General features: G+C 36.8%; 2 protein-coding genes across 3 annotated transcripts; one reads left to right on the top strand and one right to left on the bottom strand.

The window, feature by feature from the left end:
* The first annotated feature begins 4,445 nt into the window (after positions 1 to 4,445).
* On the top strand, positions 4,446 to 8,606 carry LOC121243336 (UDP-sulfoquinovose synthase, chloroplastic). Its single transcript, XM_041141444.1, is given in 5 exon segments — positions 4,446 to 4,633; positions 5,307 to 5,356; positions 6,527 to 7,429; positions 7,432 to 7,610; positions 8,038 to 8,606. Coding segments are annotated over 3 exon segments (1,446 nt in total). The 5' UTR covers positions 4,446 to 4,633; positions 5,307 to 5,356; positions 6,527 to 6,564; the 3' UTR covers positions 8,440 to 8,606.
* A 468-nt stretch (positions 8,607 to 9,074) lies between these two features.
* On the bottom strand, positions 9,075 to 13,141 carry LOC121243337. 2 transcript variants are annotated; one of them, XM_041141445.1, is made up of 7 exons: positions 12,931 to 13,138; positions 12,079 to 12,197; positions 11,786 to 11,868; positions 11,383 to 11,504; positions 10,673 to 10,837; positions 10,299 to 10,392; positions 9,075 to 9,530 (listed from the first exon to the last, which is right to left on the bottom strand). In XM_041141445.1, exons 1-7 carry the CDS (start codon positions 12,980 to 12,982, stop codon positions 9,281 to 9,283), a joined length of 885 nt encoding a protein of 294 aa, XP_040997379.1. In that variant the 5' UTR covers positions 12,983 to 13,138; the 3' UTR covers positions 9,075 to 9,280. The 2 variants fall into 2 exon arrangements, with proteins under 2 accessions (XP_040997379.1, XP_040997380.1); XM_041141446.1 differs by lacking the exon at positions 10,673 to 10,837 and having other exon boundaries at positions 12,931 to 13,141.
* Positions 13,142 to 14,071: the final 930 nt, after the last annotated feature.

Here is a 14,071-nt window from a genome sequence, read left to right as displayed (position 1 = left end):
TGTTGTCAACAGAACTAGTCAATCTCATATCCGTTTGCCACCATCGTTGAACCCAATAACCCACGTCTTCCCCACGGCAAACGGAAACCACCAAAAGGGGGACACGCAACTACTGTAAACCACTCAAACTCCACCCGCACGATGCTCTCTTGGTAAGCACAAGTTTCCCTCCGGTCCCCTCTTATCTTCCTACAGTTTTCTTCCATAATGGCGCCGATACCTTTTTACTCTCAGGGCTCCGTCGCTGTTGACCCCAGCCGCGCCGCCATTGATCTCCACCTAGACCCACCACCGCGTCCAGGCCTTCCTCGGTGAGCAGCTGCCCGACTCACTCTCTCTCTAAGAGTTTTATCCTCTAGTAATCTGGCATCTTCAAGCCTTCAAGGGGTAGTTCTAATTACCAAAATGTCCATACCCATTTATTATGTTTCCCAAAACACCCATATAGTAGGTTGAGTTTTGTGGGTTGGGACTAGATTTTTAAATGGGATGACTTCACGTGAGCTTGATATTTAAATTGGGTTTATTCTACTTTACAGAAATTGAGTTAGCGATTTTAAATGAGCTTTATTTTATTGTATTAAGAAACTAATGGATTAATTTAATTTAGGTTGTGTTTAGTATTTTTAAATTATGCATAATTTTACTCAAATAAATATATTAGTCCATAAACTTGATTTCATAGAAAATATTCAAAAGGCTTTAATTATATTACTTAGTATTAATTGTACAATTTTATTTTGGTAGTAAATTGTAAGTGTTTAATTTTATATTTTTAAACACTTTAAGCCTATTATATGAAATAAATCTTTGATAGTTTTAAATTAGATATGATTATTAGTTTACAATGATTTATAATATAAGTATTATTAAAGATATTTTATGAACTGCTATTGTTTAAGAAATTTATGATTTTCTACTACATTATATGTTAGCAGTGTTAAATTATGATTCCAATAATAGTTTGTAGAGATATGAATTTTAAATATGATTAAGTTAATTTTTGAAATGAATTTAAGTTATTTTGCCACATTTGATAAAATTATGATATAATAAGTTAAGAATATACATTTAGGCCCCGTTTGCTTTCGGAAAACATCTCATCTCATCTCATATAATCATTATAACTTTCCCAACTTTCAATACAAAATAAAATAAACAATTCAACTTTTTCAAATCTCCAAACAAAAATAATATTAAAAAATATATTCTAACAATATTTTATTCAACTTTTTAACTTTAATCTCAACTCATCTCATCTCCGAAAACAAACGAGTCCTTAATGATGATATTATTTATTAGATTTTTGATAACTAAATAATTACTAAAGCTATTTCTGTAGTATGAATTTAAGTACATGGAGAGCTTTAGCAAGTCCTTTTAGAAGCTTAGTAACGCTTAGTATTCTGTATAGGTGACGACTGATATTCATTCAACATGGTTGTGGAAAGATAATGAGCAGAAGATGAACACACAATTTATCAGAATTATTTACTGTTTTATTAGAATTATATATATATATGTATGTATGTATGTATGTGAGTGATCGTGTGTACCCATATCGAATCAAAATACAGATCAAACAGACAAAAAAATTAATTTTCCAAATATTGTAGCAGCACTATTAGTGGTTGGATGAATTAACAGTGCTGAAGTCATGAGTAAGTCACTGAACCCACCTAAAATTTGAAAAGAGTAGTGATATTCACATAACACATTTTATAACATATTTCACAACACATATTATAAAATAACGGTATTTTTGTAAAATGATGTTAGTTTTATAATATATTTTACAAAAATACCCCTCATTTAAAACATTGTTGTGCAAAGTGTTGTATATTTATTATTTTTCATTTGGAAATAGGTCATCATGCGACAAGAGTGAGTACTTATATGCATAAGAGATGCATGAATTGCATTCCACTTATAATTTAAACATGAAGAAATAAATACAAGCTGGGAAATATCATGATCAACAGCATGAAGCATGCATGACAATCTTAATGAACATGGATGGTTGTATATGTTGTTACACGCTTTACATTCTGCCGGCAGGCTTTGATCAACTCTTGTCATCTGTGTCTATATACACACACACACACATACATATAGAGAGAGAGTAAACTATGATTATTTAAAGGACTTTCTTCTGAATATATGTGGTTCTAGATTGAGGTCGTATTGCAACGTATTAAATTTTGAAAATTCTGTAATCCACACTTTTATCTTACTATGATGAGGTGACAGTGTTTATCAACCTTTAAATTTTTTCTTTGAAAAAAGGATGATCGATCAATGGTGATAATTAAAAGTGTCACATTTTACATAAGAATAATGCTACATACAGTCGTAAAGTGCACAAGCATCGCTCAGTCGCTTTGAAGAAGAGTAGATTCACTATTAAAAAGTTAATTTTTTTCATGTGAGTTTTGTATTTACCTACCTTTTTCAAAAAAATTCCGCAGCTTTTGCACACTCCACGATTACAAATTTAATTTCTTTTTACATAATATGATGAGAGAGATAAGAGCGCAAGCGCAATTTGTAACATTACTCATATTGAACTAGGGGTGCTACCCCGTATGGTGCAAGGTGGGGGCACCCCTTCCTTGCCCCCTACCCCGTACCATGCGGGGGAGGATCTCCTACCCCCCGCCCCTCACGCGGGGGGTGGGTTGGGGGGGGGGTGGGGTTGAAACCGCACTTCGCCCAGCCCCCAGCTCAACTCCATGATACAAAATTTTTGGGTCTAAAATTTTTTTTAAACCTATATTATAATATAATTTAAATCATAAATTGAAATTTATACATTCAAAAAAATATAAACTCATTAGAGGTTGAATTGCCTTAACCTCCTAAACCAACCATTATATAGGAGGTCAAAACAATACAATAGTCATACTTAAGTAATGTGGGACTTAATGAATTCAACTTCAAGTTTTTAACAAATTGTATATATCTATATACAATATATTTATATAAATTATTTATATAAATATTAAAAATTATAATTTTTTATATTAAAAGATGAGGGGCGTGGAGCAAGGGGTGGGGGGTGGGGCCCTACTAGGGTCAACCTGCCACCCACCCCTGCATGGGGTGTTCCATGCGGGGCGAGGCAGAAGGGGCGGGGTAGTGGGGGCAGGCCCCCGCTGCTCACCCCTATATTGAACTATAGTACCTTTTTTTTTTTAGAGAGATTGACCTATAGTACTTGAACAGACATTGGTATCGCCCTCTTATATATCTCAATTATAAGTTCTTAAATGGAACTACTTTATGTCTTACATAGAACATTTTACTTATTTATTACTTTATTATTTAAAATTGACTCTATTCCAAATGACGCGAGCAGTTATTAGTTATTACTAAACTAATAAACTCAGAGATATTCCAATTTTTATATTTAGTCATTCGAAGGACTCTTTTATTAGTATCAGGATGAGAAAATCTACTCTAAAGCCGGTCTAGGCTCTAACACCCCACACCAACTGATGTGGCTGACCGGGTTTAGTGTAAGCGGTCCACTTGCTTCGAGTTACCCCCTGCCAAATCCCCCACGAAAGAGACGAATCCCCCACAAACAACGACGCATGATGCGAACACCACGAAGCACCAAGACGCAAACACCACGACGCAACTGAGCGATTCCATCTCCCCTCCAAAGCATCTCATACAGCACGCGGCTCCCCTTCATGAGCATCTCAGACGGCACGCAGCTCCCCTTCGTGAACACCGAATCCCCCACAAAAGAGGCGACGCGAACACTTTACTGGGTAAAATCCCTAAAATCTGCCCCCTCCATCTGCGAATCCCTAAAATCTTCTCATTCGTCTTTATCAATCTGCCCCGACGGACAAATGCCACCGTGAACACCCAATAATCGTATAGGCAGAATGGGTAACCAAAAAAAAAATCGGGAGGGAGAGAGGCGTTGCAACACTTTACTGAGTAAACAAATGCCACCGCGAACCCTATGACGACGGCAGACGAACTGTGGGAACGAGCAAGAGAGGTGACGTTGAAGACGGAGGGAGAAAATTCGAACTGATTTGGGGAAAAAGTCAAGAAATTTGTAAGTAAAACGGGCGCATTTTACTGTAGTAAAAAAAATCTACATAAGCTGTGTGTGGTGTTGATTACTGTATAGACTTAAGTATAGAAGAACTCTTAGTTTTAATAGAAGAAAAAAAAAATTGACTCTACTCTATCTATGCCGTGTATTGGTTATTCCTACAAAATATCGGACGAAATAAAAAATAACGAATAGTTCTTTCTAGAGAACTGTTTTATTTGACTGAGGGAGACAGCAAACAAAACAATTTTATTATAACAAATAGATTTTATTTTAAATAATAAATATAAAAATATAAAAAATTCTAACTAATACTAAATAAAATAAGAAATAAACAGAGTGCTGCTATTCGAAACGAAGACTGCGCATTGAGATTATCTATTTGGCATAAAACGAATATACCTCCTTCCTTTCCTTAGAACGCTAAACCTCACTCTGTGCCTCGAATCCTCAAAAACCCTTCTTTCGTTCAAGCTGATACTCACTCAGTCACACCCATTTCGCCATTTCATTTGGATTTCAAGTTTTAGACCAAGCCCCGGCAGTCCTATCAAGGTGATAATTCTCTTTTAACTGCTTCCTGCAATTTTTTCTTATCTTTACGTTTTTGTTGAATTATCATCTACGTTTGCGATGCTGGCCTTTAAGTAGAGCTAAAAGATCTTCGAAGTTTGTAGAAATAATTGGGTTGTTTGCAAATATTTCTTTGCCTTTGTGTGTGTGTGAGCGCGCGGTTCACTTGTTCGTTGTAATGTTCCAGAGAAGCAAAAATGTCACTGATTCATTTGAATGTCCTATTTAGTTCATTTTAAATCTTAAGGCGGTTAAGAATCCTAAGATAGTGAATTTCAGCTCATATATAAGAAGCTTATATACGAACCTGATTGACATCGTGAACTAAATAGGACATTCAAATGAATGTCCTGAAAACTTGTAAACTTGAAATAGACTGACCAAAATGAGCACATGTTCGATGATTAAGTGAAGAAGAAAGCAAGGCTTTCATCTATTTTTGATATTTCATTCTGAAGATTACTCCTTTGACGGGAGTCAATTCGAAACTTGAGGCATGGCATTTTCGTAATTCTTCCTCCGTTCCAACTTTCTCTGGTTTCTCCCCTTTGCTTTGCAAACTCATAATCAAATCCCTAGATCTAGAATTCATTTTTTGCTCTCTGTCTCCTCTCTCCACACTCCGAGGACCGACGTCACCTCCACACTGCGGCAGCTCCTGTTGCTCTGTTGAAGCTGAGTCCGCTCGTGTTAGATCTGGATCTGGTTGGATATTTGCCTCTTTTTCTCTTATAGACATCTCTGCTAGCGTATCTGCAGATTTCAGAAATATATGACAGTCATTATTTGTATGTTACAGATTACTTGTGGAAAAAGTTCATATTCAAGTAAAGCTAAAAATTGGAAATAGCAATCCCATAATATAATTTACTAACCATAGTGTGACCCGACCCTTTGGTACCTTGCCGAGAAGGCCAGTGTTTCCCTTACAGTTATTTCTCCAATATGGAGATCATATTGACTGATATAAGCTGCAGTTCTTAGGTACAAACTCTCTCATGTCATGCATTATAAGTCACCCTCCCAGAAAACTGAAATGACGAGTCGCAGTTTTCTAGTTAGAGATGAGATTGAAGTGCCAAAACAGAGCTAAGAAATGAAAATCCAAGAAAGGATTGAAGCCAAAATGGTATTATTTTCACCTTTAGAGCTGGCTCAAGCTTTCTGGCCAAAGCTAGTAAGACTGTTGTCTTCCCAAAACTTGGAGGACCCAATAGCGAAGTCATTCTGTCAATTTCATGCACACAAAATGAAACATGGGTTTCAGAAATACAGTCTTAAATCTTAATATCCAGTATCCAATTCATGATTTCAGCTGAGCATGTTTTCCCAACTCCTAGGCTTTATGACCCCACTAACATCTTTAAGGATAGACAATTTCCATCCCAATCCAAATTTTCTCCGTACAAAATCATAGATAAAAAAAATCATAGTTTATGTGGTTCCGATGGTGTAAATGTTAGGCGGAAGATTGACTGGTTCCAACTTCCAATGTTACTTGTATTTTGTCACTTTGTAAAGAAGGATTTGAAGGGTACAAATGTTATTATAGTTTGGTGCTTGGGTGAATTTCTGAGCTCACTTTTTGCTTGCTCATTTTTTACAATGAAATATTGGCACTTTTGCATTTATACCCATAATCCATAGATAGATCATACATGGTGATATCACTGTCATAAATATGACAAAAGTGAGTATGTAGATACTTAGTTTCCTTAAAGTACTCCTTCATGGATTCACGTGGCCACCAGCAACTTCGTGTAAAGTCGATTACTTGGCCCTTTGCATAAAGTCACTATGACATTGAAACTCTATTACTTGACCCTTTGCATAAGGTCACCAAGACATTGAATCTCTGCAGCTTCTACTATGCAGGTTTACGTGCATACTGGTTGGAGGACGCTAACTTTAAGATGACACATTTGCTTTCAACTTCGTGCTCCATAAAAGTCTCCTCTGGCTGCAGACCTTCCTCTTTGCCATTGAAACAAGGCTTAAGTGCATTTCCCACCTCTTTAACTTTGCAAGCATCTGAATCTCCATTTACAAGGCTTGTCTCACGAGGAGAAAAGCATCAAAGAAATTATACAGTCCATGCAACCACACTTCCTGTAAGCAAGGAAGGCCCAACTCAACCCAGCTCTGGCTCCCATCAGACCTTGAAAGAGCCATCTAAGCCGCAGAGGGTCATGGTCATTGGTGGAGATGGTTACTGTGGTTGGGCCACTGCCCTCCACCTGTCCAACAAAGGTTATGAGGTTGCCATTGTTGACAGCCTTGTACGTCGGCTTTTTGACCACCAGCTTGGCATTGACTCCCTGACTCCAATCCACTCAATTCACAACCGCCTCCGCTGTTGGAAATCTCTCACTGGAAAAACTATCGAACTCTACATTGGTGACATTTGTGACTTTGAGTTCTTATCAGAAACCTTCAAGTTGTTTGAGCCTGATGCTGTTGTTCACTTTGGGGAACAGAGATCTGCCCCTTATTCCATGATTGACCGGTCACGAGCTGTTTATACACAGCAGAACAATGTGGTTGGGACCCTCAATGTACTCTTTGCTATAAAAGAGTTTAGGGAGCAGTGTCATTTAGTGAAGCTAGGGACCATGGGAGAATATGGGACTCCAAATATCGACATCGAGGAGGGTTACATTACAATTACTCATAATGGAAGAACAGATACTCTGCCTTACCCCAAGCAAGCTAGCTCGTTCTATCATCTGAGCAAGGTTCATGATTCAAATAACATAGCCTTCACTTGCAAGGCTTGGGGATCAGAGCCACAGATCTGAATCAAGGAGTGGTTTATGGGGTGAGGACGGATGAGACTGAGATGCATGAAGAGCTCTGCAACAGGTTTGATTATGATGGTGTGTTTGGAACTGCACTAAACCGATTCTGTGTTCAGGCTGCTGTGGGTCATCCACTTACTGTTTATGGCAAAGGGGGCCAGGTAAGAATCATCTACTCAATAGAACCGTAGTATTGCTGCATCTCCCAAATACAAAAGTGAATACTTGGAAGCAATTATGAGAAAGATGATATATTATGGTAGTTATGCACAAGAAAATCTCCGGACTGATAATCTGTATAACCAGCAATTTAGCGAATGCTTCTTCTTTTTGACATTTAAACTGTCGCATTAAAGCTTCTTTCATCAACTCTTTAGGAATTTCTTATGTAAACAATTTTAGTAATGAATCTTTCTGCAAAGTTGCTTTTATGGAAAGCTTTTGGATGGAAATTGGGTAAATAGGAACCGCAGAAGGTTAATGTTTCCTGTTCATCATGATATGGTGAAACATGCTAAGGTCAAGAAGAATCTAATAAATGTGTATGACTTTCTTTCATGTATTAATTGGTTTTTTTAATGTGTTCAGACCAGGGCATTCCTTGACATAAGAGACACAGTTCAGTGTGTTGAGCTTGCCATTGCAAATCCCGCACAGCCTGGTGAGTTTCGGGTCTTCAATCAATTCACTGAGCGGTTTTCTATCAATGACCTTGCGACCCTTGTTACAAAAGCTGGAGAGAAGCTTGGCCTTAATGTTCAAAGCATTTCTGTGCCAAACCCAAGAGTAGAGGCAGAGGAACATTACTACAACCCCAAGCACACAAAACTTGTTGAATTGGGACTTAAACCTCACATTCTTTCTGACTCACTTCTGGACTCATTGCTCAATTTTGCTATCAAGTATAAGGATCGTGTTGACACACAGCAGATAATGCCCAGTGTTTCATGGAGGAAAATTGGTGTCAAGACAAGGACCATTACAGCGTGATCAAATACTTGTGATTTGTAGTAGAAGACATAATAATGTCTCATCAATAGAAACTTGGAGAAACAACCTTGTATCTACCTCCTTGTTCTCTCTCTCTCTCTTTTGGCAGGTTGTGTGACACCTTTTTGAACTCTCAAATTAAAGGTAGGCTGTGATTGCTTTGCTTAGATGCAATCTTGGAAATGGATAATCTACTGTCACATGCTTTAGGTATCTAGTCGAAGTGCGACTAAACTCAACCCAGTATTTAGATGATAAGGTTCTGAAAAGCTCTATCCAATGCTCCGAAGTAGTCGAGTTCAGCATATCATCATCCACCGTTTCTTCCTGGCGCAGCATCGCAATCCCAGTCGTAATGCATATTTCTTAGCCAATGAATATGTACCCAAAACCATGATAATTTTTTATTTTTTTTATTTTTTTATTTTTATTTTATATTTTTTTAATAATCATGTAGTTTCAAAGCTCACTGCCAACTGGTTGGATGATTGAGAGGACAGCTCAGCCCAATGAAATTGTGGTTGGATGATTGAGAGCTGGAGTTTTTAGTGATTATTTTTATGATTTTTATGCTCATATCATTCATTTACTAGATTTTGGGATTATGTTTTTTTCTTTTTAGCTGAGCTTTCATATTGTTTTAATGAATCACACTTCTTATAATACGATTTTACGACCGAATTCAACAACTTCCAATTCCAGATGAGTGACCAAGTAAGAAACCCTGCACACAACGTAGGGTAATCCTTACTTATACACAGGCATTCTCCCAATGTATTCAACCACCAATCCCTTGTATTGTCCTGAAGTTCTGTATTTTCATTATAGTAATGAAAATGTATTACAATCGAGAATTAACCAATCTGTCAAGTTTTGTGGGTGGCGATGATCGCACGGATGTATCTGTGTCCTGACGAAAATGTTCTCTGATAAAATCAAGCACAACTGCAGCCAACTCATCTTGGTGTGAAGTGTATTCATGATCGGCTCCTTGTATAATGTGTAGTTTATGATTAGGTATGAACTTGGCAAACTCCACGGCATCCTCTACCGGTACAATTTTATCCTTGGATCCATGGATTGTCAATACCCTGAAATAGACACCATCAGTAACTGTTCTAGATGTTGGTGAGAATGCATGTGCGTAGAAGCGTATTTTTAATCAAGTTTAAGTCCATCAGGATGATATTTTATATACTCCACAAGATGGCAAAGCAAAATTCTATATGCTGCATACCTTCACATACATAACTTTCTACAGTATATTCTACCCCATAAAAGTACATGGCCTATGAACAGCCACGTTAAGGGGGTAAAAGAGGCTTGTAGAGATATGGAAGTACCATATTCCACTAAAAAGTCGAGGAAGAAAATCTGTAACTGCGTTTTCCACTCAAATATCGAAAGTTTACTCCATCACTAGAACATCAGAGTAATTAACTCTACTTATAAAAAAAGATCAGGGTCATTAATTCCATCCTTGGAAGCTTTTCTACATTCAGCAAGAATCTGGTAACTAATTGCAGAATAAAACACATATGCACACAGAAACACAACCATGTAACATATGTTAGAAGAAAGAGCATTAGTAAACCCATGCTCATGAGTCAAGGACTGACATGCCTGACCCTTCTAAAAAAAACATCCTACATTTCCAGTTGGTCGTATGCTGGCAGCTCAAGCAAAAGCTGGTTGTTTTCCCCATAAACAGACTGATATAAATTGAAATAAACTAGGCACATTATATACAATATCAAGAGCACTGTGACTGACATTTATTTTACAAACTTGATGGAAATGATTATGCAACATCACAAACATTGCAGATATGATCCATTGAAGCAATTGTATTCACTGACCTGCAGTTTTGTTGAATCATAAGGCAGGCTGCACGAGTATCTGTACTCAGACGGTCCATCAAACTTTCTTCAGTCACACGATACTCAAAAATCCCTGGGAATAGGAAAATGTCAACCAAGAAGCTGCAATAATCTGAATCAATAAAACCTAGGTACCTCTAAATTCATAACTTCTGAAAAATTAGTTATTGTAGTTATGAAGAAGGCATGCTTGTAAGTTTTAGATCAACACTCCATTTTGAAATCCAAGGTAATAACGAAATTCCAAGCAATGTACAACAATGAAGATAAAATAAAACTGGACATCACTAAATGATGGACAGAAAATGATGTCTACGACAAAACCATTAGATTAATTGCATTTGATTGCTTACCTCTTTTATTCCTAACATCAATAAATCCATTTTGCTTGATTCTTTGTAAATAGTCTTTACCCAAGCGGCCTTCAATGCCTCTCTCAAGATCAAAACGGCCAGAAATATTGACAATAATCGAAACATCATTAAACATTGAAGCGTACAAGAGCACCACATTGCCCCCTGCCAGAACATTTGAAGCATAAAGGAATTGATACACCAATCCAAAAATTGATCATTAAAATAGACTCTCTATTATAGCAAAAACCAATGAGGCACCACAGAGAAGCAACGACAGTTATTATATTTTTCTTTGCTAATCAACAAACGTTCTCTAGGCAAACCCTTTCAAATGCATTGCCTAGGGAATGTCAAGTGATTTCCTTCGACTAGGTTTATCATTGCACAAGAAGAAATCAGAGGCATAAATTAAAGTTTTCAGTAGTAACATATGGTAGTAACCAAGAAACCCTTGCATCCCTAAAACTAAAGGAAAATTATAGGCAAACAAAAGAAACAAAAAACCCATTAGCAATGACAAGATGATAACCGTTTCACCAGGGCAAAAAAGAAATAAGCATCTTGGTATCACCTGAACATGCAATAAGATTGGATTGGAGTGAGTGTTAAGAAATTCCCCATCTTCAGATATGGTTTATTAGGTTTCACTCTTTTATACAGCAGTTATTAGATTGATTCTATAGATTTCATATTCATTACTAACAGACCTTTACTGTGACCAATAATTGCAGTTATTACATATTTCTTCCTTTGGAAGTGTTGGATTACTGCTCGTAAATCATCAGCTTCTCTACGGTAGTTACCATACCGGAAGGAACCTTCACTTTCCCTGGGACAGGCAGCTTCATTTAATCAGAATTGATTTTTAAATTTCTTTCCAAAATTCCACATTTATAATTTGAAAAGAAGTATATATATGACTTGTCATAGAAAGCATATCCATTAATTGACCTCACAAGTACTTGGGACATACACAAGAACCAGAAAAAGTAAATTCAAGCTTGAAGAAAAGAGACGTTACAAAATTCGTAATTACACAAATTTTATGTAATTTTTTAACTAACAAATGTACAAAATTAAGTAAATGCAAATATTAAGTAAACAGCTTACCCATTGCCAGCAAAGTCAAAACGGAAGGCACTGGTTCCTTCATTTTCTAGAGCAGCAGCAAGGTTCACCATGGGAATGCGTTCCTATCAACAAACAACTATTCTATCAGATAAACCCACCCAACTATTGACGGGAGAAATCGTACACTTCCATGAGAAAAAGGAAATAAAGAAGTGGAAAAAAGGTCTAACGCCATAGTTCTAAAGAGTTCAATCCCACAATGGAAAACTTGTTTTCCCGAAGACATTCATAAATTAGAATATCACAAATTATATTCTTTGAAGTGTAACAACCTTCAAGGATTGAAATCCATGGCACAATATAACCAGCTCCTTTTGATCCGTGTCATGTAATATTCCCACAAGCTTCTCTCCATGCTGGTTTTTTATTATAATTCTCCGATGATGGGTCTCTGTAGAGATATTACAGAACAAGACGAGGGTGTAATTCAAATTGAATTATTAGAATAATATGCAAAGACTAAAAACAGGGAGAAAAAGACTATTGGTAAAACATATGCTTGTTGTTCCGGTAACGAAAATGCTTTCACGTGCATGGATTGATTACGCAAAACAGCAAACCCATCGACCAGATACCTCTGTTTCCTTGATAAGTTATTTACAGGGGTAAAAGCATGCATACACAATCAAATTCTTAAGCTTCCTTACTCCAAACTCCTGGTTTGGCTAATGAGAGTACCTCAAGTACTCTCAAACATTCTCCCTAACACTAATTTTCATGCGAGCATCTGATAATGAGTAAATTCAACAATTTCTATGGGCCATCCGACTGGAGAATTTCCTCTTATATTGTTCGAGATGTACTTGTGGAAACTTCTTGCCGATGCCGAGGGGCTGTGCATCCCGAGATTAAACAATGAAAAAAATGGAGTATATCCACCGCTAAAATTCTTTAACTTGGGTAACTAACCATAGAAACCACCGATGTACTATAAAAATCCATATCCATCATGCATATCACAAAACTCATAAGCAAGTCCTTCGATCTCCTAAAAAGACCGTGAATTTGGGATATTCCGTCTGATGGGTATAAGTCTTGGCAAATATCAAAGCCTTATCAATCTTGTATACCAGATGATAGCTAAAAGAATTTCGGATTGTGAGAAGAAGAGAAATATGGCTCACCAAAGTGTTGGGCTCCTTCTTCCTGAGTCGGATTCGGCCGAGTTATCGACATGGTTCGCCTTGGGCTTGTTAATGGCGTGACGGAAGGGAGGACGAATGCGACCGGGTAACGGAAAAACGCAGTGGTGTTTTGCGTCTCAGTTTCGATACTGCCTAAATATTGCGCTGCGTTAACTGAAGAGGTCCCCTTGCGCGGATTTTAGCCCACGAATCAAAAGTGAAAGGGCGACAATTTTTTAATTAAATGAATTGGTTAAAATTAGAAGTCCAACACGTATCCATCCAAAAATTAGTATTGCGTTTAAATATTGAACTAAGGTTTTATTTAGATTATCAATTTATTTTAATTTATCTCAATTCATTATTATAATTTTTTTAAATTTCAATACAAAATATAGTAAACAATTTAACTTTTTCAAATCTCAAAATAATAATAATATTAAAAAATAATATTCTAATAATATTTTATCATCTTAACTCAACTCACTTCAACATCCAAACACAACCTGAGTTAAGTTGAGTTGAGATGATAAAATATTATTAGAATATTATTTTTTAATATTATTATTATTATTATTTTAGGATTTGAAAAAGTTAAATTGTTTATTATATTTTGTATTGGAATTTGGAAAAATTATAATGATGAATTGAGATGAAAAATTAGCGAAATCGACCTGTACGAACTCAGACTGGCTGCAGGAGTAAGAAACCGGTCGGCAGGCGGCAGCATTTTATCAAAACTGACGTCGACCGGTTAGGTGCCAGTTCGAACCAGGGATAAACCGCTGAACTAGCCAACATCGATTTTCCTATTTTTTTTTTATACCTATACAAAAACGATGTCATTTCACTTGAATGAATGAAACAACGTTGTTTTAGGGCTTGGAAACAGAAGAAAAAACAATTAATGGAATTAATAAGCATCCTCCATTTTCTTCTTCTTCCTCACTCTTCTGTTTTCTCCTTTGCAACTCTTCTTCCCAAACTCATGGCAGATGACGCGGCTTCCCTCCTCGATCACATAGACGTCAACAGTAGATCGAAGAACCGCACCGATGCATGTCAAGACCGAGACTATCATTTTACTCTCCCCCAATCGACCAGTTTCGATTAGTTTTGAGTATCACCCAATGATGTTGAT

This window comes from Juglans microcarpa x Juglans regia, chromosome 8D (assembly GCF_004785595.1).
Source record: "Juglans microcarpa x Juglans regia isolate MS1-56 chromosome 8D, Jm3101_v1.0, whole genome shotgun sequence".
Classification (NCBI taxonomy): domain Eukaryota; kingdom Viridiplantae; phylum Streptophyta; class Magnoliopsida; order Fagales; family Juglandaceae; genus Juglans; species Juglans microcarpa x Juglans regia.
The sequence above is the reverse complement of the archived record's forward strand: the minus strand, read 5'-3'. Positions and strand labels throughout refer to the sequence as shown.

Coding starts and splice junctions, on each gene's coding strand:
- LOC121243337 (XM_041141445.1), bottom strand. CDS start 12,982: ATGTCGATAACTCGGCCGAATCCGACTCAGGAAGAAGGAGCCCAACAC. Junction 11,869..12,078: donor ATGGATTTCAATCCTTGAAG/GTTGTTACACTT, acceptor GTTTGTTGATAG/GAACGCATTCCCATGGTGAA. Junction 10,393..10,672: donor TGATGTTAGGAATAAAAGAG/GTAAGCAATCAA, acceptor TCCTATTCCCAG/GGATTTTTGAGTATCGTGTG.